The 25,757-nt window shown below is 39.1% G+C and overlaps 2 protein-coding genes across 4 annotated transcripts; both read right to left on the reverse strand.

The window, feature by feature from the left end:
- Positions 1-239: 239 nt before the first annotated feature.
- dpp9 (dipeptidyl-peptidase 9) lies at positions 240-22,227 on the reverse strand. Of its 3 annotated transcripts, none has more exons than XM_072441850.1 (21): positions 22,076-22,227; positions 21,213-21,294; positions 19,385-19,623; positions 18,402-18,514; positions 13,732-13,905; positions 13,489-13,660; positions 13,288-13,398; positions 12,265-12,393; positions 12,065-12,126; positions 11,890-11,990; positions 11,244-11,421; positions 11,001-11,160; positions 10,839-10,918; positions 9,646-9,798; positions 8,272-8,407; positions 7,095-7,240; positions 6,052-6,198; positions 5,814-5,966; positions 5,059-5,201; positions 4,531-4,642; positions 240-3,015 (listed from the first exon to the last, which is right to left on the reverse strand). In XM_072441850.1, the coding sequence occupies exons 2-21, from the start codon at positions 21,266-21,268 to the stop codon at positions 2,923-2,925; spliced, it is 2,658 nt and encodes an 885-aa protein (XP_072297951.1). In that variant the 5' UTR covers positions 21,269-21,294; positions 22,076-22,227; the 3' UTR covers positions 240-2,922. The 3 variants fall into 3 exon arrangements, with proteins under 3 accessions (XP_072297951.1, XP_072297952.1, XP_072297950.1); XM_072441851.1 differs by having other exon boundaries at positions 13,489-13,657; positions 19,385-19,626; XM_072441849.1 differs by having other exon boundaries at positions 19,385-19,626; positions 21,213-21,292; positions 22,076-22,217.
- Positions 22,228-22,740: 513 nt separating this feature from the next.
- Positions 22,741-25,289, reverse strand: rps15 (ribosomal protein S15). Its single transcript, XM_072441852.1, has 4 exons — positions 25,221-25,289; positions 24,781-24,866; positions 24,309-24,543; positions 22,741-22,897 (listed from the first exon to the last, which is right to left on the reverse strand). The coding sequence occupies exons 1-4, from the start codon at positions 25,221-25,223 to the stop codon at positions 22,784-22,786; spliced, it is 438 nt and encodes a 145-aa protein (XP_072297953.1). The 5' UTR covers positions 25,224-25,289; the 3' UTR covers positions 22,741-22,783.
- Between the last annotated feature and the right edge of the window lie 468 nt (positions 25,290-25,757).

Consider the following 25,757-nt stretch of genomic DNA (forward strand, 5'->3'; position numbering starts at 1 on the left):
ATAGAAATTATTATACCCTGTCAAAGCTTCGTAAAATGAGTATTAGCAGAAATGATGTTGGAAATGTACTGGCTATATGGGTGAGACCTACTGAAGCATCTACAAATACATCTACAACTGTTTTGGGTATTTAAGTTTTTGCTTTTCGGGTCTTCATTTTGGTCCTTTATTGTGTGTTTTGTTCTGTACTGTGTTGTTTCTGAATTTTGAAAATATGTAGTTAAAAAAAAAACCAGTCATGTGGTTGATTTATACATTTATTCATTATAATGTACAAAGGATTTCCGGTGGTACAAAGCTGTTGTAAGACTCCGGTGCTCACCTTTCTGTCTGTTTTATTGCAGTAAAAAAAAAAGGAAATACCGGCATGATTGAGAGTCGAGAGGTACTTTGGCAAATATAAATTATGAGATAAGAAGGCAAGCAGACGACTCGCGTGATGCGCTGTGAGGGGAGAAAAACCTCAGTGAGGTCAAAAAAACATCATAAAAATAGTTTATTCTAAACAGGTCAAACAAGCCTGGGTCTGCGTCAGTCTTTACAAAACTCTCCCACTGCAGCACTGACTAGACGACGTGTGCTAGAGACACCGGCTCAACTGGGCCGAACATTCTGATGCATGTACAGACACACATGCATTTGGGGTGGAGACATGGCCAGGCGGACCATATATGGTTCTATAGTTGTGATTATACATACAAATTGTAACTCAGATTCACTCAAAGGGCCTGTACCTGAATTTGAGCCATGAGCCAGGACCAGGTTTTAGTTTGAACTGTAAGCCCCGCCCCCTTAGTCATACCTGTCGCGCTGATATTGCACCATGACACCAGAAACAACTATCATCACTATTAAACATACCTCTTGACCATAAATCAGGTGTTTGGCACAACATGCTTTGTTAAATGCATAGATTTTATATTACAGTAAAATTGTGTTGTATTGTCTGGACTTGTTTTTCAAAAAACAAAAACGTTCCTCTCATCCAGCAGTCAATCTCAATCTGCGAATAGAGTCTGGGAACTCAAGGTTTTATATCCAACTCTGTAAGCCCTGCCCACCGGGCGGGACCTCCTGATAAAAGGGAGTTTTTGGTTTCACTTGAGACTTCCCTCTTTGTTTTCTAACAGCCATTAATGGGCTCTCTACGGCCTATTGTAACCTGACTTTGGCTCCCTCCTCACTGTGTAACTGATGAGCATTCGAATACCCTTGGCGTCTACCTCTCCAGGGATTCAAAATTCCATTATAAACAACAAGAAGGTTAAATCTTAACACCCATTCCTATTTAATGATGGTCTTTCTTTTATTTTTATTTTTACAAAGATTGCCTGTGTAACTCCTCTTTCAACCCATCTTTTTCCCCCTGCTTAGAATCTTCACCTCACTGTCTTCGATAGAGTGGATTGTGACTTTAAGACGCAGATGTACGGCGCTCTGTGGTCCTGAACTCGAGTGTCTTCTGTGCTGATAAAGCCTCTTGTGAAGTGGCTGTTTAGTCTCTCCAATGTATCGCTCTTAGAGTAGGATATAAAACCTGAGTTCCCAGACTCGATTTACAGATTTAAAATGACTCTTGGATGAGTGTCAAAGCATTTTGTTTTTCTAAAAAGTCCAGACAATACAACTGAATTTTTTCTACAATGGAACACTCCTGGACGAATGAGGGATTACACAGACTTATTTCAGTAAAAAGTGTTTTTTATTTAGCCACTTTTACCAGACAAGAAGATGATAAGAAGAGCATTTATCTTCATTAATTTTACCGCTTGTTCCCGTTAGGGGTCACGAGTGACTGGAGCCTATCCCAGTGTCTTTTGGCCTTAGGCGGGGTACACCACCGCATTTAACTTGACGAAAATTCATAAAGAATCAGGTAGAGGCCCTTTAATATAACATGAATCTTTTAAACAATAGCTGAACCTGAACTGAACCATATTAGTTTCTTCCAAACACCAAGTAGTACTCTGTAGCGCTATGGCTAATGCTAGTGCCAGGTGATGGAGTAGACTGTAGAGAGAGACAGTCAGGTAATCCAAATAAAGGAGAAGCTTAAAAAAACAGGTGTATTCAAATGACATATAGATTTAAATAAAACAGTTTTATTGTAATTTAAAACCAGAAAGAAATGTATCCATCCCCTTGTACAGTTTTATCTCACGGTTTAACTGTTGCAAAAACAAAAACAACAACTTTACAATTACAAGAACGAATCCATTCATTCACTCCATGAATTATTATAGTCTGACTCCACATTTCCACCCCAAACTACATGTATCTACTGTGTCTAAATGACATTTAAAGTCATTTTCATTGGAGACAATACCTCCGTGTCTGTGTGTTTGGTGTTTTGCATGTCATTTATATAAATGAGCCCAGACATTTCAAACGCAGACTATTCCCTAGCACAAACTCACACAGAGAAAACAGTTTTTTGGGATGCAGTCAAACAACACATTTGGCAAAAAGTCAAAGATGGCGGCCACATAGATGAAAGGAGCTGGGCGAGTTGTACCACACCAACCAGCCATAACGATAAGGTTACGTTGCTAAACAACCAACTTCATCATTCCATTTAGTAAGAAAATCCAGTTTGAAGAGCTAAAACGATTATGGATAGAATATTTGTATCTGATATTTTCATAAAAACTTAAAATGCAAATCAAGAGTTCATTCCATTTTCACATCTCGGCCAGAACACTTGGTAAGTTATGGATGATTGGTGCGTTTTTTCCAAATTAAGTCCGTTGTGTCTTTCGTTTTAAAAGTGACCTACCTCCGGACTCTACAAGGGGACGTGAGACGCAGAAGGTGAGCGTGAGACGGGAGAGTGGGAGCGCGTACGTGTGGTGGTGAGCAGCAGACGGAGGCGACACACACACACACACACACACACGGGGGGGGAGGGGGGCGGGCGGGACATCAGAGGTATTGTTGTAGAAAGTGCAGCAGCATTATCTCGTAGTGCTCTCCGGACTCAGGGCAGCGGATACTGTGGCGCTCGTTCGGATAAACCTAAAATGTACAAAATAAACAATTACAAAAGGTATGTCAACTCAAGAATCAGTGGAACCGACGAGGATGTAGAAACATACAAAGCTGATGGTATTCTCTGTGTACTTATTATGTGGCTGATGTATTGGAGATGTTATAATCAAGTCTAAGCAGAGGCCCAGACTCACACACATCCTCCAGCTTCACTCTAACCTCTGCGCAAAATAAGTTGCTTTTCTATGTAATGGTTTTACCCTCTATTTAAAACAAAACTGTACATTTGATCTTTATTTTTTCCCTACCCTTATTTAAATAGGAAAGTTCCATTGGGAACATTTATTAATCAAAAGCAGCACAGATCATTCATATCATCAACACCCCTTTATACAATCACAAAAACAAAAGTTCCATAAAAACAGTTACAAACTATAAATCCCATTTCCAAACCGACATAACCGACTTTAAACTGACCTTTTCGTTTTCGGACCAAAAATCATGGATTAAAGTAAAAACAATACAATACAATACCTATAGCAATAGTTTTTAACACATGGTGGAATTTTACAGAAACTACATGTAAAGAGACAACTTCTGACTTGATTAACAAGAAAAGAACAAATAAAATATGTTTTAGCTTTGCACTGTGATGAATTAACCATGGGTAGGGTTTAGAATGTGAAGAAAAAGCCCAGGGCAGGTGGACTCTGCATGACAGAATGATCTGGCCCATGACTCACTGTGGAGAGTTTGGCTTCAGTGGTGACTAAACCACATGTACCTGTGGTTAGCAGGTGCTGCCATCCATGTGTCAGGCTGGTGCATGTATGGACCTGTGAATTCTCCACAGTGCTTTAGAAGACCTGATTAATCTAGGTTTGGAATTCCCCATGCTTTATGTGCCTGCGTCTAAGTTAGCCCAGTATTAAAGCTTACACTGGGTATAATGGTCCCTGCCTTATGAGACTGCTGACATCGCTATCAAAATGGGCATTAGTTGGAACGATTATGGTTGTTTGCAAAAAAAAACAATGTTATTATAAAACAAATTTAAAAAGTAATGTAATTCTGAAGAAAAGCAACATTTTCTCTAAAAGTTGACCTCAAAAGTGCTATTCTAGAAATCCCAGATAATGACTCATACGGTAGTTTCTTCTGCTTTTACAGTGCAGCAGCACTGTAGCTAATTAGTATCTAACAGTAACTCATTTAAACATAAATTAAAAGAAATCTGCTTCGAGTGCTCAAAGCTCGATAAGCCCACATTCCATGAGGGAGATGTTTTAACAACTTTTATAGCCCCATCTTATAAAAGGACAAGTCTAGACTGAGTTTATATTGAGAAAACACAGAGGTTGCAAAGATATGCATGTGTCCTGGGTCTATGTTACAAAGTATTAAATACTGAAATGAGCGGTACTGTGCATTTAAACGTGATGACAAATTAAAAGATAGAAGTAGCAGAAGACATGGCAAAAATGGAAACATTGATCCAAACATAATAATTGATAATGGTCAAAGGGAAATGTTCAACCGCACCTGCAGCTGGTACGGCTTCCCTGCGCGGATTATCTGCGACACGAGGAAATTTGTGTGGAAAAAGTGCACATTCTCGTCTAGAAATCCATGGAGAATCAACAAACGATTCGGCCTGAAAGAGACAAAGCAGAGTTCATATTTTAAAAAGGCACCACCTTAAACATTTCTATGAACTACTGCAAGTTTGCTCAAGACGGGGATTGTGAACCTGCAGCTACAGATTTCCAGTGCTGTGACATGTCTCAGGAACTTCTACTGCTGCTTTCTGCAACTGCTTCTAGCTTTCTGAATTGAAGTACATAAACTACAAGTAAAGTACTTTTTTATTTTGCCGTTTTGGAGATTAGATTGACTTGTTGCTGCTTATATTTTCTTAGTTCTTACCTAAATTGTGACCTGAATAACCATGATTATCGATTCACCTAATAGTCTTGACATCCCTATCTTCAATATAGTCTTCATCATTGTGTCAAGTGACAATCCTTAAATGTAAAGCCACATAGTCTGAACAGAATGTGAGGAGCGTACTCGCTGGGCAGCTTGTCCACGTGCAGAGCCACAGAGCCCTCCTCGTAGCCCTGCTGGTTGTTCTCAGGCACATCCATGTAGCGCTCGGTGTAGCCCGTGTCGTAGGCCATCCACACGGTCACCGGGGCTCCTGCTATGGCCAACTGAAACACAACACACACATTTATCGGTTAGAACACAGCGTAGATTTTGCTTCAGTTGTTTTCTAGTTCTTCCCAGCTGAGCATTGCAAAAAATATTGCTAAAATAAAGGTTTGTTAATAAAGATTGTGACACTTTCATTACCATTTCAGCATTTCAGCTTGGATGGCTAAGAGAAAACTGTACTCAACGCTCAACCCAGCAAAGTCCAACGGTGACACCACGAGGCTGATGGAGGTATTTCATCGAGAACACAAGCTTGTAAGATGGGTCTGAATATGCATTGTTTCCCATTAATAGAGAAGAATATGGTGGTCCCCAACAGTCTAAAACCAGCTGACCAATTATTTGAAAAAAACTTTATATTTTTTTGTAATTAGTGACATTGTATTTACCAAATAATTTATTAAATAAGGGCTGCAATGATGAATTGATCATTTTTGCATAAACGCATAAACCTGTGAAAAACACTGACATGTTTACAGTTTTGCTAAGCTACAGATGGCACATTATTTTAACATTTTAATTTGGAAATAGAACATACAACAATCATCATTTGTGTAAAAAAGATAATGAACTTTGACTAATGCTTAAAAGCTGTGAGTGCTTCTGACCTTGAAGACGTTGGGCCTCTGGATGAGTCCCATGAGTGACAGGAAGCCTCCATAGGACCAGCCGTGAATGGCCACTCTGCTCAGGTCCACAAAGTTAAACTTCTGTGCCACATACTGCAGCCCCTCCACCTGGTCCTCAATCTCCACCTGGCCCTGGACACACACCACGCAGCACTTCAGGCAAACGTCCAAAATACAACAACATCACAAATGAAATGTGTGTTTTTGTCAATAATACCATTTTGTTTTTGAGCGCCCCTTCGAACTCCAGCCCCCTCTGACAGGAGCCTCTCCCGTCGATGACCACCACGGCGTAGCCCAGAGAGGCCAGCGTGTTGAGCCGGAGGTACTTCATCCCCTTGAAAGTGTTGTTCACCAACTGTACCTACACAAACAGAAATACTTTAAAATCATTTAAAATACATGTACATGTACAAATACATGTCTTTAAACAGGTGATTATGGCTTAAAGGAGGTGTACTATGCTTCTTAAGTTATATAGTAATGAACATAAGCAGATCATCCTTTTATATTTTGGTCATTGTAAACCGCAATATTGCTCTAAAACAGCATAATAATAGAAACAGGTGCATTGACTTCATGTCCCAAACTGCAGAACTGATAAGCCTGCCTCTTCATAGTGACGTTTCACTGTAACAAGCAACAGTATCACCCTGGGTCTTGATGTGTCAAATAATCACATAAGTACATGGAGGTGGGCGGGGATAGGGGTGGGTGAAAACAGGACTTTTCAAAGCCTCAGTTTGAGGACATTACAGGATTACACTAACATGTAGGAATCAATCAAAATGCAACTTTGAGTAAACTAATGATGAGGAAACACTTCTGTAACTGTTTGTTAAAAGCTCATTAAAGCCCTTTAAATTATAGCGGAATTCTAGCCTCAGAAACTAGCAAAGCATTTTGGCTGATTTAGTTCTTGTGTTAGCGTTTTGTTGAATCATTTTCTATACTTTTCAGACAAACGCATTATTTTTTGCAATTTAGGTGTGGGCAATATGGATAAAAATAATTTCTCTGCCATTCCTTAACTTTATTATAAGGAAACTGGGATCCAATGATTAATCGACTAATTATGTCAAGTCCACTATAAAAAAAAAGATTATTATTATTATTTGGTGTGTGAAATTCTTAGTGGGGTCAGGAGAAAGTCCCTTCTTTCGTCTTGTCTCTGGAGTTTGGTTCAAGGCTGCAGCGCTGTCATGTGGTTACACTCATGTCCCATTAACAGTGTGAAGAGAAAAAGAGATTTCTACAAACCTGTGGTCCGCCGTAGACAAAGAGCACTGTGGGGTGTTTCCGTCCCGGCTGCAGGTTGTGGGGCTTGTACACCATCCCGTAAAGCTGAAAGCCTGACTTCCCCGGAAAGTCAAAAATCTCTGGTGGGTTGTAATCTCCTGGGCAACCTGAACAAAGCAGACAAATAAGGACATGTGCAGTGTCATTAAAGGCAAGGTAAATGGAAGGAAACAATTTGGATCATCTGCTTTTAGATAGTCACAGAAAAAATATTAATATTTGATCAGAAAGCAAAAGTTAAAGAGTATGTTGTGCTTCTGCCAAATTACAAAAGCCTTTGTGTTCATTTTTAAACTCACGTCAACTTTAGGACTAAACTGTGACTAAAACTGAACAGCACCAGTCCACCAATAGAAAAAAGGAGAAGAGAAAAGATGCGTACTTCATACACAATGAATTGACGATCATAATCACTAAATATATGAGGAAGTAAAGATATACAGTACACTATACTATACTATATAATCCAAACGAAGGATTTTTGAATATCATTCATGTATGATAAACCAGACTAAAGCACAAATGTGTTCACACTTTTGGTTTTAGCACAGTTTAGTACTAAAACTTAATTTGATACAAAATGTGCACCGCACCCTAAGGTAAATTAAGATGAAACAACTTCCTTCCAAAGATTTTGACCATCTGCACTAACGTGGCCATTCATCAAGAAATAAAACCTGAAAATGGTTAAGATCCTTTATATTAACAAAATAATCTTTGTTGCAAAAGTACAGCTCAGTCTGTGTGAGTAAACGTATACTATAACAAGGTAACAAATACATAATCCTAGGTACAGCATTATTGTGGTCACTTCTCTGCCCGTTCTCCTTCTCTGTGTTGGTGTACACAGGTCATCTTGTTTCCATGCTGGCCGTGCACTTGTCTGTTATCACGTAGAATCAGAGTCTTCATCGCTACACTATCGGGTCACAGTGAGGCCTGTCTGGAGGACGGTTCAGCTCAAACTGCCCGTCCTTGGTGTAATCGCACGCAGGCCCAGAACTCTGCCCTACTCACTCAAAACTATTGATTGTGACTAAAATAAGCTCAGACACGTGAGCAGCCTTCAGCTCTGCTCACACTGGCACAAACAAAAACAAGAACGATACTAATGTGAGAATAATAATGTTGTTTTTACCTGGGGACTCCATCATGCTGGCCCAGAACTCCGGCACCAGGCTCAGCGGCTCGTCTTCACTGCTGTTCAGTTTGTACACGTGGACACAAGGAGGCGTGCTCACGTTACTGTAGTGGCTAATGAAGAAGTCAAAGTTCTGGCAAGAGGAAACACAACAGATCACTGGTCAAAATCCTTACAAACATATTGCAATCAATTTCAGTCAAAGCAACATCGTGCTGCAGTTCAAAGGGTGGTGTGAACTTTGGTAATCAAAAACCAACAGGACTTGATTTGTTGTCTTTTGATAACAAACACATTTTCGAGCAAAGATACTGCTCAAAACATTTTTAGTTACAATACAATCTAAGGTTTTCAAAAATCAGATACTAATTTATACTAAAACTAGTATCAAAACTAAATATTCATTTGAACATTTTTTTTTTTTTAAAGAATGAAAAAAAGTCAAACAGGGAAAAGTGTGAGCTTTATCAGAACTAATACCATATATGACCACATGGTAACGTAAAGAAAGTATTAATAGTTTGTGTAGACAAAGACTAAAATGTGCATGGTTTGAGAATTATCCTATGATTTTATGCATTTGGGATTTCAATGCATTTTAAAGATTATAAAACACTTTGTATAGCAGTGTACAAACTGTGCAAGGCAAATACAATTTGCTTGCTTACTTAAAAAAAAGGCTGTGGCTGCAGAGCCGCGGCGCGGTCAAATAACCCAGCAGTTTCAGGAGCCGCAGCACGGCCATGTAGCCTCATGGCTAACCCTAACCTTAACCCTAACCCTGACCCTAACCTTAACCCTAATTCGGCGCAGTCAAATAGCCCAGCAGTTTCAGGAGCCGCGGCACAAAAAACCATGCAGTTTCGGCCGCGCGGCGCGGCTCTGTAGACACTCCCTAAAAAAAGGCATTTTATTATAAATGTGTAAATTGGTATATCTAGTATTCACAGTCGAGGTTGAAATTTTAGTATTAATACAACACTAATAAAATCTTTATATTTGAGGTATTTCAGAACTTGTCATGATACAAAAACTTAGGAAAGGGGCTTTAGACTAGATGCCATAATAATAATAATAAAAAATAAAATAAAAACAAATGATTTAATATTTCTTCAAATATCAATCAAGATGCTCCTCAAAGCCATGCAAAATTGGCCCAATTCTGTCCTATTTTTGTGACTTTTGTTTTCAATCTTTTAGTGTCGATTAGAATGAATTTGGCGTTGAACTTCCTTCCAGTTAATTACGCTGTGTAAGCTAACACAGCGAGTCACGCCGGGAAGACGCTGTTGTTTTGTGTGTGTGATTGTTCCGATTCGCAAAGCATGAGCAAATCGGGTCGTGAGCGACGCCTCGGTACTGGGAACACACCTGACTAACAGAGCAGCTGTGGGAGAAGCCGGGCTTGGTTAATCTGACCACTTCCCCGGGACAGTCATAGCTCACTACATACAGATGATGCTCCAGGGGTGTGTCTTTTGTGCCCTGGAAGTACACCACTTTGGTCGTCTCGTTCACCCAGATCTGACAAAGAAGACACACAAATGATCAGTAATTAAAGTATAGAAAATGATAATACACATAAACCGTATTTGGATGGGATTTGTTTAACCTTGGGACCTTGTTTAAATTGTAATAATTAACAACATCGTCTGTGTTTTTTGCCCATGTCTGTGGAAGATTTCTCCAATTTACCTACTTTAATTCAGCAAACTGAAGCTTTGATTTGGACTGTGCACTGAAGCTTATATCAATTCAAAATCTCTCCACAGTCCATTTAACGTCCAGATTTGAACCCAATTAATAATATTATTTGCCACAGACCATACTCAATGCAAATGATTCTTTTTTTTTTTTTAAACGTTTGGGTTAATTTCCCCATTTGTGCCTTAAATTGTACCTGACGTGATCACCAAACTAGGGGTTAAACAAGTTAATCGATTAAGGCCAACTAATCGATTGAAGTATTTTTTAACTCATTCCGTAAAAGAATAATTGTTCTCATGAGTATACACGGACTTCAAAACATGCCACGTGCTGAGAAAAAAGTTTTGTGACTATTACAAAGCAGTGATTACTTCAAAACGACAGAAAACAGGTACATTTACTGGTTTTGATCAAACCCATTTAGTCTGTAAATATACTCCACCAAGATGCCCTCGAGCCACAACACTTTAGCTTCATCTGGGTCATATTTTGTATAAATCTTATATTTACAGGCATTTCATGTTCTAAACAACTACTAATCGAATAATTGAAAGACTAAAAGTCAGTTGGCCTCGTTGTTTCTCCGCGCTAAACTGTTTGCTAAAGAAAAAAATGCTAAAAACAAACCTAAAATAAAAGCAACGCCAGCGACATGATGAATTAAAAGGTTACTGACGTATTTCAGAGTCTTTACTACTCTGAAATAAAGTCAATAAAAACAAGTTTACTGACGTTGCTTATCCCACCCCAGAATGCTCACAAAAAACACAGAAGTCGTGGTGTAATTCAAATGTTACAGACATCCCTCAAAAATGGCTAAGTTTGGATTTAGATTAGATCAGAGTTCATTTATTAACCTTTGAACCATGTCTTGCGAGAACTTCCCATTCCCCACAGGTCAATGTAACTTCCTCCTTAATTGCACATGTAAAATCTCCTGGAAACAACAGATAACATTGTCAGTCGCCATGGTGACATTGTTTGATGATAACGAACAAATCCTTCAAAAATAGACTTACCTTTTGACTGCTGGTAACCTTCCATCCAGCGATAACACCGCGGTTGAAACAAAGACGTAATTTTATATAAATGGCTAAAGCCCGTTTTGGACTCGTTCACCCAAATGAAGCTAAACTCCTCCTCCGACGTTTGAATAAAAGGATAAAATATGTCGTGAACCTGTCAGGAATGCAATATGGAGTCAATACCAATTAAAAAAAAAAGCAAAGCAAAAGGGATGAACTGAGATGATAAACTCGTACGTTGAGCCAGACATCTGTTGTTTCTTCATAGATGATGTGGGGTTGTGTGTTGGGGGGCACGGCCTCTAAATGCTCCTGTCGTGCCGCTGGGTCGTCTGTTACTGGGACGAAGAGGGCGGGAGGCAGGAGGACGAGCTGCAGCTTCCTCTGACTGCGGTCCAACAGCACAGCCCAGCCACTAGAGGGAGACGTGAGTTAAATGCACGCCGACGACTCAATAGATGACGTCACAACATTCACAGATTTAGCAGTGAACGGCAAAGTCAGCGGTGACTAATTAACCACTTTTCTCCAGTAAAACACAACTAAAATGTGAAAGAGATGCTACAGTCTAAACACAAATATAAAAGTATATAAATATAAAAAACACTGACATCTAAAAGAAGAAAATCAAGTTTCAAGTGTGTTGAGGAAATTAATTATTGCAAGGTGATTTGAAGTGTTCTTTATCTCCCCCTAACATTAAAAGGACCCATTTTGTTCTTTAAAGTAGATCTAAACACATTTTATCAGTTGTTCTGGCCAAAGTTCTGCCACTCTCTGCCAATGAAACTGATGTCTGTGCATAAGTCCCATTATAAAATGAAAAAGAAAATGTATAGAATAAACACAAAACACACATTAGAAAACAGAAGAAGGCACTCACTATTTTCCATCACTAGTCCATCCAACTCTAGCGATGTATTCTGTTCCAGGAAACAAAGAGTTGAACGGAACCACTAGCTCTTTGTCTTGCGTGCTGATAATCTGTAGAACATATATTAAAATGTTTAAGAAATGTATTTAATAAAGATGATTTAGCAGGAATATTACTCTCTTACTCTTCCTTGAGGGTCTGTTTTGATCTCTGCTAATTTCAGGGTTGCCTGAGGATTTTTGCTTCCTGCAGTACAAAGTACAAACTTTAGTGTGTGTGTGTGTGTGTGTGTGTGTGTGTGTGTGTGTGTGTGTGTGTGTGTGTGTGTGTGTGTATGTATATATATAAATAAGAGGATAGCAGCAGTATTCCCGCTGGGCTGACCTGTGCGTGGGTATCTGTAGGCGTCTGCTTTGCGCTCCTCCAGCGCCGGGGAGGGCACGTGGATGATCTCTACGTCAGTCTCATCCACCTCTTCGTACAAAAGGTGCACAGTCTTTCCACCATCAATGTCTAAAGGGCAAAGTGTAAAAGAAAAAAAAAGGAAAAGTAAACTGTTTATTAGATTTCTCATATCCTGTCATTTATACAATATGCAAATCCAGGCAAGATCTTTTAATCTAGTCTTGAACCCATTTGAGATCACGTTCTAGTTTTGTACATACATAGTTAAGACACTGCAGGTGAATAGGATCAATTCTTAAATGTAGAGATATTAATTTGAATATGTGATACGTATTGTATTGTGACGTACTGGGCTCGACAGATTGGACAGTTCTGTTGTGTCCAGGTGAAAGCTTATATGTCGTGAGGGCAAACTGACAACTGTCTTGCCTTTAGCTAATTATTCATGTCTCTTTATTAGAATGTGTTTCAGAGTCTGTAGAGTCCAGACAATGATTATGATTATCAAAATATGACAAACAAAAGTTTAATCGTTGCAGGCCTTAGAGCTGAACATTAAATTTAAATCAAATCCCATTTACCAGTCCCTGTATTTTAAGCTCCAAAATGCTGCGTGTCTTCGCCATGTCTAAATTCAGGTCAGATACACGTGGAGGCCGGGCGTGTGATACGACGGTCAGCATTTAATAACTCCCACCAAACCGGACCCGCAGGAAACCCGGTAGACAATCTGCAGATTTTTAATTCAGAGGTTTCTTTTCTTTGCAAATGTTGTTGGCGCAGCTTATATTCTGGTACGTTCAATAGTAAGAGTTTTACCGTACTTATCAATATTTATGATGTATAATACCATGGTCTCCATTAGTTCTGCGACAAAACATGCTAACCCTAGCAGATTAGACTGTACAGATATATTCTTAAGGAATGTGATTCTTGTATGAGTTATTATTTTTGTCTTCCCTCAGCTGATATTTCTTCCCCAAATTCAAAACCACAGCTGACCTTCTACTGCTGTGGGGCTCCACCAGTATCCAGTGAAGCGGTCAAACTCCTCCTGAATGACAAATGTTGCTACACCTGCGGATTTGGGGTCTTCTTTGACGTTATCTAAACCTGCAAAAAACAAATTTAAAATTAGTTAATTTATGTGTGAGCAAAAATCAAAAAAACAAAACAACAACTGCTGAATTGCCCAGCGCTCACCTCTGTGGCAGAATGTTAATCTCCTCTCCTCCCCCGTTTTAATGTTCGCTATCCACAAGTCGTTGTTGTTGATGAAGGCGATGAAGTTTTGGTTGGCCAGGCAGATTTTGGGGTCCATGCGCGTCCCCGTGCACTGGGTCTTGATTTCCACAGGCTTGACTGGTGCGGACTGCTAAACATTGACACTGACTGTTAGATGGGACTTGTCTTAAAAGCGATTTCACAAAAGGGCTGTGTACTGACAATGAAGCCGTTGTTGCCGCCGTCTTGGCAGTAGAACAGACTGTTGCTAGCCTGGAAGAGGAACAGGCCCGTCTGGGGATGGTAGTCGTACGACGTGATCCCAAAGGCTCCTAATCGTTTGCGCTCTCTCAACAGCTCTTCCTCTCTAGAGTAAGCTCCTTGATGCGGCGTGGCCTGAACAAAGAGGGAGAGTCATAGGAGTGTCACAATTAATACAAGCTTTAAGCAACTTAGGCAGTACAAGATCTGCATAACATAAGCTCATATAGAAGGTAAACTTGTCTTAAATAAAACTGAATGTTTGCTTTTCAACTCAGCCCAGACTAGTTCATATGTAGGTGTGGCTGCAGAAGTCATTTACCATCACAAGTGTGGAGAGTGAATGAACGATGGACAAATGTAGCCAACTGATTAACAGTTTGTTAAGCACAACACAAATCAGTAAAGTCATTATTATTTATTAAAGAAGACACATTGTGCTTTTGTCCGCTCTATAGTTATAATCTATGACACCATGACCCGTGGACATTTTAAATTGCAATTTTGATCCAAAACGCTTTCCGTCATGACAACAAAGCACTGACAGCCCTGATTATGGAAAGCAAAATGGGTTAAAAAAGGGCAGAAAGGCTGGGGAAAACAGGGATTATCGTGAACAAAGATTACTCAAACTCACATAAATCACTCTAAATACAACTTCCAAGGGTAAAGAAGAAGGGAAAACGTGATGTTAAACGTTGAGTTCGCATAATGTGTCTTAATGTTTCAAATTGAAAGACACAAAAGACAAGCTGATCATTGACAATTAGGAATGACTGATTCTCGAATACTTGCACACCCCTAATTACAGGCATAATATGACGAATAAATAAATAAATACTTTACTTGGTGATGTCTGTATATCTCAGTGGAGGTAATAAAGTTTATACCAGACTGTGGAACATTCCAGGCTAAGCAATAACATCTCCATGGAGACAAGCAGGTGACGGGCCCGCCACTAGAAAAACACTCTTTATCATTCCCATTGTTTGAACGTACTGCAAGTAGGGATGCGGACCGGACGTTTCGGTTCAGGTCCAAAAAAAACCAAAACCCCGGTGATTGGGTTCTGCACTCACATACTATGTCCTTTTCGTTCTAGAATCTAAACCATCTTAAACCTTCCATAGATCGCGAAATTTGCGCTGGAAAACACGTTAACACTGCCATGCGTCGCTATCAATGGCGCACACGGACCCTAATAAGTGACGCACACGCATCTTCCCCGAAGTTGAAGCCGAGGAAATTAGTTAAAAGATGCGAGAGACAGGAGCGCCTCGTACGTGTCGAGCTGCGCGGAACCGTGTGTCCACATGTGGACATTGAAGTGACAGCTGGTAAGATCGCTGGCAGGTGCGATGTTGTGATCGTTAATGTGCTGCGGGCTTGGCCGCGTGTTAAAGGGGCGAAGTCAGCGTGGGTTCTTGTCTGGGTCTTTGGTCTGGGTGTAAATATGAATGAAATAACTTAAAAGTGTTATGTTGTGGTGTGATGTATTTGGCATTAAGTAAATACAAAGTAAAATCAAAGTAATATTGCTTAATTGCTGCATTCAATAATTGGAGTTTATATTTTGTAGTATTGTAGTGTTAGTATTTTGTATTTGTATTCTATAGTTGTTAAATATAGTCTGGTGTTTAATGCTGCTAATATGATGTATTATATTTTATAAGAGATCTTCTACTGAGAGTGTTTTTCAAACTTCCTTTAAGTTATCTGTTCTTTTCCTCTGTATCTACCTGCGTTGCAACAATGGAATTTTCCCATGTGGGACAATAAAGGATTATCTTATCATCTTGATGTGTTGTGTAAAATATTTTCATATTCTACTTTTGAAACTGCTAAGTTGATTGCTTTATAGAGGTTCTAGTTGACTTTTATGCTAGTTTTTGTAACACTTATTTTACACTGTTACTTAATTATTGACACTGGTGTATTGTCTGTTTGAAGGTTTTTACCTGACTTTTAATGCCAATGGATCTGCAAAGTTAAAGACTGGAAATGTATCTAAAGTCAAAACATTGTATCAGATGAAACAGCTGCTTTGACCGCTTGACCCAGACTGACTCTGTCAACAACACTCAACTTGCTCTTGTTCAGAAGTTGTTCCTCAAGTAAAACACATGAATGTGTGTTAACTGTTAGTTAAGCTATGTAGTTTAGCAGCTAGCTAGTAGCTTGTGATGTTCAAGTGTCTTCAACTAAATTAGGCCAAGTAGCTTGTGTTATGCTGTTATAACATTATGCAAATATGGCATGGGTTCAGCCGGACTCATTAGGTCCGGACCTGAACCTAAACCTCTGGATTTGAATCTGGACCTGAACCTGAACGTGGGTTTAGGTATGCATCCCTAGAAGTAAGTGCAATCCAATAGTACGGGGGAAGTAAAACACTCTGCTCCTTAACTTGGCATTTTATGATGGACTCACTAATGAAGTATTAGTCAAAGGCTGTGTTCGCTCCTGTGTGAGAAGCCCCCGTGAGAACATGTGCGTTCTCAGAAGTCCTGGTGACCTGGGGCCAGTTGCAGTCACAAGTTCTCTTTACAGGGACACGTTAAAGACACAGAGTCATTCACACTTACTGTACAAGGAAAACACATGATTGGACTTACTACATATTCAACGTAGGAATATTGGAGCAAAAGACACAGGTCGCCGGGCTCATAGCATAACACACATTCTACTCACCCTGCTTTATCCTAGGCGTCTTTGACTCTGTCCTCTGACAATCAAAAAGATTTGATAGCCAAAAAAAACACAAAGCATCTACTGACTTTGTGTCACCCTTTTTCAATGTCTATATTAGTCAATAGGAAACCAACAACTAAGTCCCTGTAGGCTTAATTATCTTATTCCGCCCCCGCCCACTTTTGCCTCTTTTTGCCACGGATCAGTACTTCCGTTGTAATGGTACTCGAGTGGGAAATCTGTTCACTTAAAAGGTGGTATGGACGATTTTTTTCAGCAATTTTTTATCATGTTTCCTCGTGGCGTGGATAAATCATTTGTCCTGCCACGTATCAATCATAAAACGCACCTACCGCTCACCTGCAGCCGCGTCAGGCTCGTCCCCACGTTTCCGCGTGCCTAAGCGCATGGATCTATCATAATATAGTTCCCTCAGTGTACGGGGCAAAATGAAGACGGAGAAAGACAGTTCGAGCGGACGCAGAAGTGGACAGAAATCTACGGGAGAGGAGAGATGTGATGCGCTCCGTTGCGCTAATAAACAAACGCACGTGTGTGTTGTATCAGTCCGCACGGGGGAGTGCGCATGCGCACTTCCGCCTGCGTTCTCAAATTGCCGAAAAATCGTCCATACCGCCTTTCAAGTGGAGAACGAGGGAAAAGACTTGCCTCTAAAATATGCTATTAAGTAGATTGATTTGTGTAAAATGTCCAATGTTCATCAACAAGTCAACGCTGTACAGTGCGGCCTGAAAACCTTTTTAGTCTGTGTAGAACATATTTTCACTGAAGGTCGACGGCCCTATTTTAAACAAATGCAAGCAGGAGGAGGATTACTCTAACGGTAAAAGGAATTCTTATTTCATTGCAAGGCGGGTTAGGATGAGGTATAAAATGCAGACTACCATCTCATAAGTCCACGTTCCTACTATGTTGTTATTTTTCCGCGTCTAAAGGCTCATTTCTGCGTGAATATGAGACTACATAGCAAAAAAACATGCAACATTTTGTAGCTTAACATACAGAGAACGAGTCTGTGTCTCCACTGTCGATGATCTCTGTGTGAGCTGCTTTACCTGTGTCTGCCTTCCTCCATATCTTGGCTCTGCTCCTCTATGTGTGACGCAGAGGCACAAGCTCACAGTTCATTCTATATGATTAGTCTTAGGCTGATCAATATGCATCAGTGCTCGGGTGCAGATCTTACATGTACCAGTTTAAAGCTTTCAGGTCCTTTTTCGGATTGAATCAAAACCAAATTACATAGCATTTCAATATGCAGCCTTATCATTTTCAGTTTCACTTTTCTTCCAACAAGACAGTGGTACACAAGCAATGTCAAGTAAGTTTGTGAATTCTGTTCACCGACATTGGCAATAAACCCCTTTCTGATTCTGATACTACAACATAAATCCGCCATGGTTTCTCCTCTCAATAAATATAAAACTGAAATGTGCTTGTTGAACATGACTAGTTGGTGTTTCCATTCAATTAATATAGTATAACTTTTGTTATACCAGTAAACAGTGAGATAAAACAATCTTAAAGCCAATTTTCACTTTTGGGCCTGTACAGAAGTATGGTCTCCAATGAGAAGCAATAGAACTCAAGTGTACAACTGTTTCTGTAATACAACATGACTGTACGTTTGTAACGACACGCGCTTGTTGACACCAAGTAGAATATGACGGTAGAATTTTTAAAAACCTACCATTAAATTAAATGACTTGGGCTGTTATGCTATGAGACTAACAAGGCGTAAAATATTGTAAAGGTGCCAAGTCCATTTGTTACTTTCAAAACTGAATGATTATGCTATTTATTTAGTATTACGCCACTTAAAATCCAACAATAACCTCACACGTCTGATCTGATAGCAACGCATGAAATATTTGCTATCTTTGGAGAGTAAAACTCAGCTGTTTGCGAGTGCTACTGACCTGGAAGTGGTCCAGCATTTGTTTCCAGGATAAAACTAGCAGAGCCTCTTTGCGAACTTTCTTGGGGATTTCTGAGTAGAGCAGAGAGTTTTCTCTGCTTCCGTAAGGCATTCCTGAGAAAAACAAGATGCACGTTAGAGTTAGCACGGTAAACATGCCGGTGTGTACTGTAAACATATGGCACAAACAATGTTTACAGAATCCTTAGACAATCATAAACATTACTCAGACCGCAATGGTAACGTCTATTAATACATACTGACAGTGTGGAATTAAAGGTTACGTGAACGCCTTAACCAGTTGAGAAGACATAAAAATTATAATTTACTTAATGAATAAGTCCATTTAAAAGCAATTTGCTGATAACTCATCAAGTACAAAGTGTCACACATCTAACATGATCAGGTCTAAAATATAAAAAATTGTAAAAGTAACAATTAATCGTGTGATATTCCTGCAATTTCTGTATCATTTAACAAACAACAAAACATCAATTAATTGTCAATTAACTCAGTCAAAGGATAACCTTGTCAGCAAGGTGAATTCTCATGATTTTTGTGAGTTCACCTACTTTAGAGAATCCATTTGTTGGATTCTCTATCCCAATGTGATTGAGTCTTGACACTGGACCAATCACAGGGCAGCATTTTGGTTTGGGAGGAAGCCAAAGGTGAAACACCAAAACGAACAAAGGGATTTTAAGCAGAAATATGGAAGTTTATACAAACATGCACATAGAAGCTTTGTGTATTTGTCTTCGGCTGTTGTGACACCAACATCGTGATCACTTTCACTGAGAACCTCTCCAGATTGAGTCATGTGCACAATGTATTTGTACACAGATTGTAACACATATGACACACATGAGCCAGTTTAGTCTAAGAGGTTTGACTTAAGTTCAAACAGAGACTGTACAATTATGTTTTAGAGGGACAAGTTTATTACTGGCCAGTTACTATCTGTGACTTTAAACATTATCTTACCGAGGTAGTATAACCTATGCGAGTGGGGTCCATTCTCGTCCTTCTTCTGGACAAACTGGAAGTCGTGGGGGGCCTTGTTGGCGATCATCCCAGAGTACTTCCTGCTACAGTGGATAATGTCCCGGAGGCCGTCCCACGAGTGTTTCTCCACAAAGAACTGCGACGGCACATCCTCCATGTCCACCACCTCTGTGCTGTCCGTCAGCCCGTCCACGCCGCTCATGCTTACGCTCTCACAGCTGCTGCAAACACACAACACAGGGTCAAAGAAGGTTAAGAAGTTGAAGTAGCACCACCCAACCTAAACATGCGTCTCCACAAAATATAAGGAACAACAGAACTCGAGATTAGGGCCGTCACTAGGGCTACAACAACTAATTGCAGCAGTGACTAGTTAAAAATACAACTGTAGTACGTAACTTTCTGGTGTGGAAATTCACCTGCATAAATCCATTGAAAGAGAAGGTTAAAACAGTACTTCTGAACATTTTATGCCATCTGTAGAAAATTATAGCGAAAGGAACAAAATTTCCATGGAAACAAGTAGAGTAAGTAAAGATGCAAGCTCTCTCATAGTAAGAATGCATGTTTTTTCAGTGGTCTTCATTGCAATAAAAATAAAAACAACAACAACAACAACAACATGCTTATGTCAATTTTTGACTGAAGAAGTTACAAATACTGGCTTTAACTATTGAAATAATTGTAATCATCATTAATTGATAATACAGTTAACTGGACTATGTTGGCTTTAAAACGCATGAAAAAAATTGTTTTATAATAAAGTCAGTTGTCAGTTACAGCCCTAGTCCTAACTAGGCTTTTCAGTCAGTCTAATTTTAAACCAATAGAGATTTTAAATGCTAAATAAATGCTAAACGTAACGTTCATTTATAAGACCATAAGAGACAATTTATTACAACCATGTTAAAACATTGTTCCCCGTCATAAAAAAAATATACCTGGAGTTGTATTTAGCTGTATTCACGCTTCTTTCAATAATCCTGTGTACAAAGTCTCCTCACAAAATTTCCCAGATTTGCGTCACAGATAGCGCACAGAAACCTCCTGTGCCGTTTTAAGTCCATAAATCAGCCCTCGAGGCAACTGCTGTTTTGATTTAGGGCGTTACAAATATAAATTTAATTCAATTATCACCAGTCTCATTCTGAGCATTTCTGTGCCAAACTACGTCCACTACAACTGCGTGATTAACTCTATAAAAGAATGTGTGGGCAAACTAGCTTTTGTTTATTTTCCCATTTAAATGCCTTATGCCGTCAGTAGATGGAGTGTTTGAGTACAAGAGATGCTCATGTAGAGGACATGCGGTTGTAGACAGAACCTGTCACCTGTAGCCACTATTTTCAGTCTTGCAGCAAACTTTAATAAACGTGTTGGCCCGGCGGTTAGAAACGCGGACTCGCATTCGGGAAGTTTTGAGTTCGACTCCCGCTTTTGGCACAGTTAATTTTTTTTCGGGTTTAAACATAAATGTTAGGTTTAAGGTTAGGATTAGGGTTAGGGTTAAGGTTAAGGTTAGGGTTAAGGTTAGGGTTAAGGTTAGGGTTAAGGTTAGGGTTAGTTCTGGGCTCCAGAATCGGGATGACAGGTTCTGTCTACAACTCCATGTAAGCAGAGGTACTCTAGACTAGAGCATGTTTAAAGACCAAACACAAGTACTCTCTATTCTGACGCTTCAGTCTGATAAATGTATTTATCAGAAGTGATTCAGCAACTTATTGTTCCACAGCCGTTTTGTTTACTTTTTATAACGTAATGGTTGTTTTCATCTACATACATCTCAAACTCAAAATATGTACTGTACCTTTTCCAAATGCCTTCTGATTTGTCACAAAGTTTCACCCTCTTAAGTCTATGCATTCACTGATTGACACTCCTCACTGACTCTGCAAGAACAATTAAAACAAAATAAGTTAGAAAGAAATACAGACTTTTAAAAAACTCCTAAATGCCTTTACACTGGTGATGTAGTAGTAGCGTTAGTTAAAGTAGATTAAATTTACAGACAGCACTTAAAAAGCAGCTAACAAACAAATAAAATAGTCTAGACTGAAACTGAAAAGAGTATAAAATGAATGACTGATCATATGTTAACTGCTGGTGACCCGATCTGAGCTGTCACTTACTAATCTGTCAAAGTGAAACGCCCAAATATTTATGCCACCATACAAACTGTGATTATTACACTGTGACGATGTTTACTAAATGATCACACACCTCAACATTTGCAGAATAACACAGAGTAAGGCCGGCAGCTGACAGTAAAGGGTGTGGAGCAGTTAAAATGGTGTTGAATAAGTAGCGTTCACAGGCTAGCACTTATCTTTGTTCTCACACAATATAAAGACCCCGGCAAATTGCTTTCAGGTAAAAAAAATAATCAATAAGATGTATAAAAACGTGAGCTATAGCCATGCGTAAATAGACTGATAAGATGTTATTGTTAATGTCAGCAATGTAAGCAGGGCCGGGTTGAACAGTTGTTAGCTCCGTTTTGACAAGACAGCTGCTTTCTGTTATTTTCACTCAAGCTAACTCCTGCTAGCCACTGATAGCGCAAAAATGTTAGCCGGAAGCTAGCTAACAATTCGGGTTTTTTTAGTCAGAAAAACACGGCCATAATTTGCAGATTCTTTTGGAAAATATAAACATGAGCAAAACACTTACCAATGCGACAGCCGTTAGTCTAATGATGGCCGTGACTTGTTTAACTGAGTGTCACAGAGCGGATTGTATGCGTACTAAAGGTTGTACCCATGGCCCACAGCGGCCACTCCAGAATGCAGCTGCAGCAGCGAGCAACAGAACGGAAACAGGAACCTTCTGTGGAGCGAGGTTTGCTCCGGAACATTTTAGTGTGGCACCAATTTGACGAACGCTTTTAAAATCGATCCATGAAGTTGCTCAGTTGTGTAGTTTACGGTTTAGTCACTGTATATTTTAGGTACATTAAAACGTGCCAACATTACTAACCTAAATTTTTACACCGTTTAAGTATTGGTCATAGCAGCCTGTGATATATTGGCACCAACCATGGATTTATTAGTTACCAACCTACATTAACATTTACTGTTAGTTTGTGCTTATTATGCAAATTAATTTAACACTTTCTCAAACTTACAAGTTTGCACCTTAATGTAGTTGGGAATAACCAACTTCTGAAATTACAGCTTCCTGTAAGCATTATTTTACTCTTAGATTGTGGATACTACTGACTAGCCATCGTTTTTAGAAAAATTAAAACACAGGTGCAATAGCATCATTAAAAAACATTGATACCACAATGTAAAAACCAATATAGCTCAGCCATAAAAAAAAGCAATGACAAGAGGTTTTTAGACCACCAAATTTATTTATACAAAGATAACAGCCATTCTACTTCAGAGGGATGAACCGAGAAGAGTGCGTAGCACCGATACCGGGACGACCGTGCTTCACAGGCTTGTATGTGATGGAGAACTCGCCCAGGTAATGGCCACACATCTCAGGCTGAAGGAAAAAATACAAAGGTTACAAGAGCAATTCGTAAGTAAACCATCACAACACAGAGAACACACAGGGTTGTATTCATAATATTGGGGGCTTTTTTTTCTCTCTAAATCGCCATCATGATTTTAATACTTGTCCACTAAAATTGTGCCCTAAGTGCAAAATGTTAGCCTTGTTTTCTCAGAGCAGAAGCAGGGGTGGAGTGCCCTTTACACGAAAACACTGAATTGATCAAAGTTTGGTTCTGACATAAAAATGTATGTTTGTTAACATTGATTCACACAATTCAGTAAAGGAACATTGTGAACTTCACCAAGGGTTTACTTATCCGTCTTTGGCCAACTAAGGGATCTCAAAATAGGTTGACGCTGAAAAGACTAAATATTTGTTGCTGTTTTTTGTTGCTTTCTTTGTTCTTGTGGCAGTAATCGTTTTGAAATGCTAAAAAACTCTCAGCAACGAGAATAAGGCCAACATCCATGACAGACACTCATGACTTTGCTTGTTGTGAAATGTAACGCACATAGCGATTTACAGCAGCCAATCAGAAATGTTGTTTGAATGACTTCCTCTTTGAGCGAGTCGAGTCTGCATGGTGCTGGCGTAGGACCATAAACAAACATGCCGCGACAGGTGACATTTGGAGAGTTCATAGCTTCTACTGAGAAACATTTCAAAGGATGTTCAGGGACCTAGAAGTGAGAAAGCAATAACAAACTACCATCGTTTTATCAACGTGAAATTTCTCGACAAGACATTCACAGATGGACAGAATACTTCATACTCTGTATGAATCAGATGCCATATTGTATGTATGTGTGTATGTATGTATATGTGTGTATATGTGTGTATATATATAGATATATATATATATAGATATATAGATATATAGATATATAGATATATAGATATATATAGAGATATAGATATAGATAGAGATAGAGATAGAGATATAGATATATATAGATATATATATATATATATATAGATATAGATATATATATATAGATATAGATATATCTATAGATATATATATATAGATATAGATATATCTATAGATATATATATATAGATATAGATATATCTATAGATATAGATATATATATATATATAGATATATAGAGATATATAGAGAGAGAACATAATGATATATTGTTCATGTTGAGAGTGAGTTTTCAAATGACTGTTAAGTTATGTTTTCATGTTTCTTTTTAAAATAAATTTTATGTGATGCCAGACATTTTTGTTTTGTCTTTTGAGGGGGGGTTCCCAATTCCATCCAGACTGCATAAGCAAACATAATACTGAAGAATCTTCTATGGACTGTCCATGCTATCAATCGTACATGTACAATTGAGATCTAAGAGCTAGACATTCTTGAATGTTTATTCTCACACACACACACACACACCTTGATTTCAACCTGGTTGAATGTCTTTCCATTGTACACGCCGACCATGGATCCGACCATCTCAGGCAGAATGACCATGTCCCGAAGATGGGTCTTGACCACCTCGGGTTTCTCCATGGGGGGAGCCTCTTTCTTGGCCTTCCTCAGACGCTTCAGGAGAGACTGCTGCTTGCGGCGAAGACCACGGTTCAACCTCCTCCTCTGACGGGCACAGTACAGCTGCATAAGCTGCTCACTGCACACAGACAAAGGGCACAACAAAGGTTTTGGTCTGTGAGGCTTTTGAGGGGATGCATCTATAGTATAGATTCTATACCAAACTCAGCCCATTTTGTGACAGGTCAAACACTCACAGCCAAATTTACATGCCATAATTCTATGCACTTTGCCATAAGAGGGAGCAGTTATTTTGCTGCCATTAAGCCTAGAAATCCACACCAGAGCTGTGACGGAGATTGACACATTAACTCACTAGGACATGTCCAGGAGCTGGTCCAGGTCCACTCCTCTGTAGGTGAACTTCCTGAAGGTACGCTTCTTCTTGATCTCGGTATCCGCCTGGTAAAACATGGAACTTCTGTCAATGTGCTACTTGTGACAATATGGGATAAAATAGCTCGTTATACGATGTTATTGAATATTGCCGCATTATGTATGTTTGACTTATGTGCGTAGGAATAACTCGAAAATGGTGATAAGACAGGCCAGTCGGTTAGCTTAGCCACGACTGGTACAAAATGCTAACTGTATTTGTACAAAACATCTCAGTGTAGAGCCGCACATTTAACATCGTATTCAACCCGAACATTAACGACATTCGGGATTTGTAAACAATGCACTAGTAAAGTATGTATAAAGCACAGATGCTTGTCGATGATATTACTCCAAGCTACAGTAGTTCAGAAAACCTACCATCTTGCCTGATGCTCCGGAGGAAAAGAACGAGTTAAACTCTCGTTCAATTTAATATCGCGCGATTTGGAGACTGCTTCCGGCCAATTTTGTTTTGTTTTTAAAACAGTAGATGGCGCTATTTGACAGTTTTTGTTGTTCAACCTATCTGTCAGCTAAAAACATGATCACTCTCACCGACTGTTTTCGAGTTTTTGTTTTTTATGTTAATTAAAAATTACCAAATCAGCACATACTATTTTCCGTTTTTATATATAGGCTACAATCAATGCACTATATTTTTTAGCGCCTTCCCAAATGCACACACATATATGTAAATGTGTATATATATATATATATATATATATATATATTACAATTAAATTATTTATACATAAAATATTAAGTTAATTCATTTCACTGCATGCCTCTAGTGTAAACAATCTAATTTAGCCCTATAGCCATATTACAAAACCACTTTGTCAGTTTCCATGAAATAACTATTTATTGCAGTTATCTATGACAGATGAATATCTGCATGCTCTTTATTCACATATT

Source organism: Eucyclogobius newberryi, unplaced genomic scaffold (genome assembly GCF_026437365.1).
Source record: "Eucyclogobius newberryi isolate DKJ021-1_F unplaced genomic scaffold, fEucNew1.0.hap1 SCAF_12, whole genome shotgun sequence".
Classification (NCBI taxonomy): Eukaryota; Metazoa; Chordata; class Actinopteri; order Gobiiformes; family Gobiidae; genus Eucyclogobius; species Eucyclogobius newberryi.

What these genes read in the sequence shown, in the direction of transcription:
- rps15 (XM_072441852.1), bottom strand. An exon ending in CAGCTCCTGGACATGTCCTA is followed by an intron (nt 24,544 to 24,780) that starts GTGAGTTAATGT and finishes GTCTGTGTGCAG; the next exon opens with TGAGCAGCTTATGCAGCTGT. An exon ending in TCAACCAGGTTGAAATCAAG is followed by an intron (nt 22,898 to 24,308) that starts GTGTGTGTGTGT and finishes TTTTTCCTTCAG; the next exon opens with CCTGAGATGTGTGGCCATTA.
- dpp9 (XM_072441849.1), bottom strand. Translation starts at nt 21,268, where the DNA reads ATGCATAGACTTAAGAGGGTGAAACTTTGTGACAAATCAGAAGGCATT. An exon ending in TGGACTAGTGATGGAAAATA is followed by an intron (nt 11,422 to 11,889) that starts GTGAGTGCCTTC and finishes GTCTCCCTCTAG; the next exon opens with TGGCTGGGCTGTGCTGTTGG. An exon ending in CAACAGATGTCTGGCTCAAC is followed by an intron (nt 11,161 to 11,243) that starts GTACGAGTTTAT and finishes CATTCCTGACAG; the next exon opens with GTTCACGACATATTTTATCC.